This window comes from Theropithecus gelada, chromosome 9 (assembly GCF_003255815.1).
Source record: "Theropithecus gelada isolate Dixy chromosome 9, Tgel_1.0, whole genome shotgun sequence".
NCBI lineage: Eukaryota > Metazoa > Chordata > Mammalia > Primates > Cercopithecidae > Theropithecus > Theropithecus gelada.
In genome coordinates this window covers 44,110,231-44,116,632 of record NC_037677.1, presented here as the reverse complement: position 1 = coordinate 44,116,632, position 6,402 = coordinate 44,110,231, and the positions used below count along the sequence as shown (strand labels likewise).

At 57.3% G+C, this 6,402-nt stretch overlaps 1 protein-coding gene across 15 annotated transcripts in view; it reads right to left on the bottom strand.

The window, feature by feature from the left end:
• Window positions 1–657: 657 nt before the first annotated feature.
• The window catches only part of OGDHL (oxoglutarate dehydrogenase like), a 28,749-nt gene continuing 23,004 nt past the window's right edge, over window positions 658–6,402 (bottom strand). For 10 of the 15 annotated variants that reach the window (XM_025396481.1, XM_025396484.1, XM_025396480.1 and 7 more), the window contains 7 exons: window positions 5,763–5,941; window positions 4,295–4,366; window positions 4,051–4,176; window positions 3,890–3,962; window positions 2,450–2,613; window positions 2,116–2,270; window positions 683–1,373 (listed from right to left, as the gene is read on the bottom strand). In XM_025396481.1, coding sequence (XP_025252266.1) covers window positions 1,250–1,373; window positions 2,116–2,270; window positions 2,450–2,613; window positions 3,890–3,962; window positions 4,051–4,176; window positions 4,295–4,366; window positions 5,763–5,941 — 893 coding nt within the window. In that variant the 3' untranslated portion in view covers window positions 683–1,249. Of the gene's footprint in view, window positions 1,374–2,115; window positions 2,271–2,449; window positions 2,614–3,889; window positions 3,963–4,050; window positions 4,177–4,279; window positions 4,367–5,762; window positions 5,942–6,402 lie in introns of all 15 variants that reach the window. The other 5 variants (XM_025396482.1, XM_025396473.1, XM_025396476.1 and 2 more) reach the window with 3 other exon arrangements.

Genomic DNA, 6,402 nt, shown 5'->3' with positions numbered 1-6,402 from the left:
ATAGCTGACATGTCTCCCCAGTGGACTCCCGATGTGAAGAGCCAGCACGCAGACGGATGCCTTCCACCCGGAACCCAGCGTCCAGCACGGAGGAAGTGCTCTGAGAAGGGGATAAATGAACAAACGATCTGTTCCAAGCAAAACATCCCTCCCCTGCGGCAGCTTCTCCAGTATCTCCACAGGGAAGCAAAACCAACACGAGGCCAGAGTGGAGAAGCCAACAGACACTACCTGGTGCTCAAATGAAAATCTGGCGCAGTGGCTCACACCTGTCATCCCAGCACTTTGGAGGCTGAGGCAGGTGGATCACTTGAGGACAGAAGTTCGAGACCAGCCTGGCCAACATGCTGAAACCCCACCTCTATTAATAATACAAAAAAATTAGCTGGGCATAGTGGCGCACGCCTGTAATCCCAGCTACTCGGGAGGCTGAGGCAGGAGAATCACTTGAACCTGGGAGGTGGAGGTTGCAGTGAGCCGAGATCGCGCCACTCCACTCCAGACTGGGCGACAAGAGCGAAACTCCGTCTCAAAAAAATATCCATGGAGACGGATATTTTCTTCTCTCCATTTTTTTTTACCTTTCTCCCCATTCCCTACCTTCTCTCAACCGCCTATCCCTCCCCCAGTCTTATAACATGAAGTGAAAACAGCAAATCTCTCTGAAGCATGTTTTTATTTCTCTGTGATTTGGTTTTCTACTTTGGTACACATGAGCTGTGGCTGCATTTCACACAGAAGCTGACACATCTTGCAAGAATGCCCCATAAAACAGAGCGCAAACACATCACCCCGCAGGTTCACTGCCCCTGGCAGTCACTGCTCAACTCCCTACTTCTAAGAGCACAGAAGAGAACATCGCTTTGAATCTACAGATGAGCGAGGGTGTGGCGAGCAGCAGCCAGGGCTGCCAGGATGGGAGCAGCCACAGACACAGGTCTCAGGGTATCCGTCTTGAGACACAGGTGGAGAAGCCGCACAAGAAATTCCAGCAAGATGGGAGCAGCTGGGGGATGCGCCAGCACAGCAGCCTGCCTATAGGACTCCTCTGGCTCCCTCAGTCCTAGTAGATTCTGGCATGACACCAAGGCCAGCAGTGCTGGCTCTTTGGTCCTGTCACTGTGTGAGTCTGTTTTATCCTGGGGCCCCGTAGTCCCTCTCCTGGGCAGGAGTTCCACCCCTCCCCTTTCCATCACCTCCTTGGTCCCCAGCCGACCCACAGCGAGACCTACACAGGTCTTGCCCAGCTCTAAAATGTCTTGCCCTCAAAGGCCTGGAGATTGAAGGCAGTATCCAGAAACTTCTTCAGTGACACCAAGTGAGTGTTCCTGTTTCCTGTGGCTGGTGCAGCCGCTGGGTCCCGGCCGACATACCTGGAGGAGAGACAAGCTAAGGTGAAGACCGGGCCTAGCCACCTCCCCACCCCCACCTTCACCCCAGGACTGCAGGGGGCACACATCGGAGAACGGCTGACCTCGAAGCTACAGGCCCTGCCTTTGGGCCCTGGCACCACTTCCAATGAGCTGCGAAGCCTGGGTCAAACTCAGTCACCCAGCCACAGAAGAGTGGGGAGAAACTGTCCCTCCATGTCACTGCACTTGCCCATGAGGACAACAAACGAGGCAACAACTCAAAGGCTTTGGGGACAAACACACTTGGCTTCTTGGAGTTTCTCAGGACCCTCTCCCGTCTTCCCAGGGACACATGATGCCAGTATTGAGCACCCATCATGTGCCAGGGCTAATACATACATCAGATCTAATCTTATCACCGCCCTTTGTAGAGATACAGGGACTAAGGCTCCAAGGGGCTACATAACTGGCCTGAGATTAAAGGCAGGAATTTTGAGACATGCAGCAGGTTCTCTAGTTCAGTTCTGGCTGCAGAACAAACACAAAGCCAGTCCAGATGATGCCCCATCCCTCATGGGTAAGCTGTCCCACCACAGACAGGGTGCACAGAGCTGACACAGACTATGGGGCCAACTCCTTGGTTTCCAAATGCAGCCCAGAGAAAGGCAAGGCCAGTTCCAGGTAGCATGGCCCATGGGATAGGCAGAGCCAGGATGCAGCCTCAGGGCCGAGGTGAGGGGCAATCAGCAGCCCCATCATGTACCATATGGGCCGCGTGCGCCTCAGGATGGTCATGAAGCGTGGGCTGATGTAGTCATAGTAGCCCATGTTCTTGTGCTCCTCCTGACACCAGGCCAGCTCCGCACCTGGGTACTTCTCTGCCTCCTGCTTGATCAGGTCAAAGGGGAATGGAGAGATCTGGGGAGGGAAGAACAAAGGAGCATAGCCAGAGGAGGGGCGGTGTGTCCCCAGCACCCCCCGACAGGAGGCACAGGGCCTCACCAGCCTTCACCTGGCCTGGCTGGCATACTGGCCAGAGCTGGGGCCAGCAACATGAGCTTGCCCATCAGTTGACTGTGCAAGGGGCTCAGGCGCACCTGCTCCAGGCGCGTGATGGCCACCTTCTCCTCCAGGCCCTGGCTGCTCCGCTCCTTCACCAAGTCATAGTACACCTTTCCCGTGCAGAAGATGAGCCGCTGCACCTGCTCAGGGGCCTGTGCTGCAGCCCCATCTTCAGGAATCACCCGCTGGAAGCTGGTCCCTGAGTGACCAATAGGACACGGCAGACATGTCGGTATCCAGAGGGGCTGGGGCAGCTCAGGACCAGGCCTGCGTCCCCAGGCTCTCCTTAGCCACTGAGACTACCTGCAGGTTTGGACCTGTGGCTGCAGTGGACACCTCTTGAACTAAAAGATGGAGCAGGGGACAGCTGACACCCTGAGCTGTCACAGGGAGAGGGGTGGAGACACCCAAGGGTTGAGCCCTGGGAGCATCACGTTTAAGGTGACTGGAGGTGGGGGTACAATGAGAAGGGCCCTGAAGGAGATAGAGAAGGCGACACGATGGCATCATCCTTTGCCCCAACCTTGCTTCTGCCCAGTTGTGCCCACCTCCTGCAGAGCACTACAGTCCCCCATCACTAAGCAGATGTCCCAGGAGGCTGCTCCATGCTCCTCCTCTTTCAGCCTGGCAGCTGAGCCCTCACCTCCAAGCCCCATCCATTCCTCCATCCTGAGCCCATGATCTTGACCCCAGGTCATGCCCACTGCAAAACCTCTCAGGAGGCTACTGTAGTGTCCCTGCATCCCTGCATCTCAGGTGAGGACTCTAGGGCAGAAAGGCCAAATGGATCCCAGGCCCTCAAGAGAGAAGCCAGCACAGGGCAAGCAGCCCAGGTAGTCTAGTCCCGACATCAGAGCTCTAACTGCCCGCTTCAGCCACCCACCTGCACAGAGGGGACATCCAAACAGATGTGGGAGAAAATCCAACCCCTGTCCACGCTGAGGCCCTTCCCGGCCCTCCGCCTACTGCCCAGGACCATTTTCCAAGACAGCTCTGCTCCACCAGCCTCACACCTGTCTTTCCCTGGATCACAGTCACCTCTCAACTGCAACTATAGGTGTTTTATCTGATCTGACTCCCAGGTAAATAAGGTCAAAGACTCCTGGAGGGGACACCAGGACCCCAGGGCCTGTAATGTCTGTTTGGCTTGTGAATTTTAAAAATGGACAAAGGAATGAATGATACTCAATATCTTGTGAACTCAGCAGGCCTCTGGCAGGCCTCAACCAGCCCTGCTAGGGCCTAACGGGGCCCCAGTGGACTCTGCCATGAACTCAGCCCACATGACCTGAGCTGGCCCAGGTCAGCCACTGTGCCAGCCTCCCAACCCTATTGCTAGTGGGACCACGCCAGGAGCTGCTGCAGGTCAGCAGAGCCACAGACAGTGGGGAGGATGGAGGAGCCCCAGGAGCAGAAGCCACGCAATGGGCCACCGCCCCAGTGTAGGCTGCCCCACACCCAGGCCAGGCACGTACCGGATACCATTTGGTCAAAGCTGGACTTGGCCTCTGGGTGCCTCAGCAGAGATTTAGGTGTGAAGATAATCAGCTGGAAGGGAAACACACGCCCAGCTGCCAGCTGGCCCTGTCTGGCCAGGGCCCCTGCATGTAACCCCTGCCCTGGGACGGTGACTCACCGGCTTGCGGAAAGGCAGCAGGATCTGCCGGCGCAGCACGTGGAAGTAGTTGGCCGGTGTGGAGCAGTTGACCACGATCCAGTTGCAGTCATAGAGCTGACTCACCTCGAAGTCCTTGGTGAATGCCTGTGGGGATGAGATGCGTATGGCCAGGGTGGCTGTCTGCTGCACCCACACCCTGGACTCCTAGCCCTGTGGGCACAATAGGGCGCGCCCCTGTCCTGGGGACAGCAGCAACACTCACGGGGTAGGCATCCGAGTCATCATTGCTCATCTGCAGGAACCTCTCGGGCCTCGCAGACGAGTGCTCTGGGCCCTGAAAGCAAATGCCAGATGGCCCAGGCTGGCCCCCACCATGGGACAGACATCTGGCCCTGTAGGGACCCTAGGCTCAGGGGAGAGTCTGGAGGGCATCTCAGTGGAGGCGCCCTCGCCCTGGAGCCTGAACCACAGAAATGAATCAAGAATGTGGAACAAGAGCAGAATGAGCATCCTCACAGTGGGGTCTGCCCAGAGCTAGCACAGTGTGTGAACTTACAGGGATAGAAGAAAAAACAAAAAGCCCGCACTGAGACGTGCTTTCTCTGGAATGTCCTGGAACAGTGGCTGCCACCGACTGAGCACCTGCTACAGGAGGCAAAGTTCTAGGTACCCCACACAACTTACTCGCTAATCCCCAAAAGCCCCATGATGCAGACTCTTCCTCACTGCACAGATGAAGAGGCAGGGAGAGGGTAAGAAACCACCCATGACCACACAGCCAGGTAGGGGCCGACCCAGCTCAGCCTGGGCCTCGCTCACCCTCACCCACATGGACCGCTCTGCTCCATGAAAGCAGCAAGACAAGCCCAGGGGCATCTCCAAGCCGGCTCCTGCAGGACAGGGGTGACCCGCCCCACAGCCGTCACTCGCCCCCTCTTGGTGGGGATGGCCAAGGACCCAGCCACCTACATGCAGCCTGGCCCAGATCCCGCCTCCCAAGAAGCTGCCTTCACAGTGGGCAGCCCCAAGCAGGGAGCCTCACCTCCCTCCTCACTGAGCCCCAGTGTTGTGAGGATGCCGAGTACGCAGCCTGTAAAGTCTCAGAACTAAACACATCGCTTGGGCATAATGGTGGCGATGAGCCCCCTGCCTGTCTCCTTCTGCCTGGTCAGGCCGCCTGCCCACCAGATGGTATCACATGACACTCTATTCCTTCCTCCCCTCCTGCTAGCCCAGGAGCCTCGGGAGGATGCAGCCAGCCTGCATGTCTTCCCTCTGTCCCATGCGTAGATGCAGAGGCAGGTCACACAGGAGGGGACCAGAGGACAGGCAGTACTGCACAGGATAGCTTCAAACCCCAGCTACTAGCTGTGAGACCTTGGGCAACCTACTCCCCTGCTCTGTGCCTCAGTTTCCTCATCTGAAACGCAGGAACAGGGCCTACTTCATTAGGTTGCTGTATGGATTGGAAGAGTTAACATTCAGAAGCATTGAACAGCGCCTGGCGCATAGCACGCACTCATACGCGGTAGCGCCTTCTGCCAGGGGTAGCATCATCATCTCAGCAGCTGCAGCACGCACATGTGCAGACCCCACCCTGCGCAGACCCACGTGCTCCAGGGGCCTGGAAAGCACATACCATCCAACTCGACAAGGGGCCCAGGGTCCATCCCGTCCCTCCGAGGCCCACCAGAGCCCACCAAGCCACCAGCCACCACTGCAGCCCTCACCATGCCTTCCATGCCATGGGGCAGCAGCAGCACAATGCCGTTATGCCGCACCCACTTGGCCTGGCCGGTGCTGATGAACTGGTCGATGATGCACTGGGCCGTGTTGTGAAAGTCCCCAAACTGGGCCTCCCAGAGGACCAGGGCATTGGGGCTGGCCATGGCATAGCCCAGCTCAAAGCCTAAACAGAAGACAAGATAGAGCTTGCTGCACGCTGTCACCAAGTGGCAGTGGCTCCAGTCAAACTCAGCCCTTTCTCAGTATATCCTCCATGCCCCCACCCATCCTTCTCACAAGCCAGGACGAACCCAGGGATTCCCTGCGATTCAAAGGGTAGAATGTACCACCCTGGGGGCTGACAACATGCCCAGAGATGCTACCCTCAGCCCTGCTATCATGTGTGGTCAGGTTCAGCCATATTTAGGTATCCTGGGGAGGCAGCAGGGACCATCTGTCAAGAAGAACTCCTTAAAAACATGCAGAGCTGCTAAGAAGGGGCAGAAACAACCCTAGAGGCATCTCCCTGGGGGCGGGGAGCTGCCTGGCCTCTAGGGGCAGGCAGTGAGGAGGTGGTGAGCCAGCTAATGATGCAGCTGAGGGACAGCATGTACAGGGGACACAGGCAGGGAAGCCCAGAGCTCA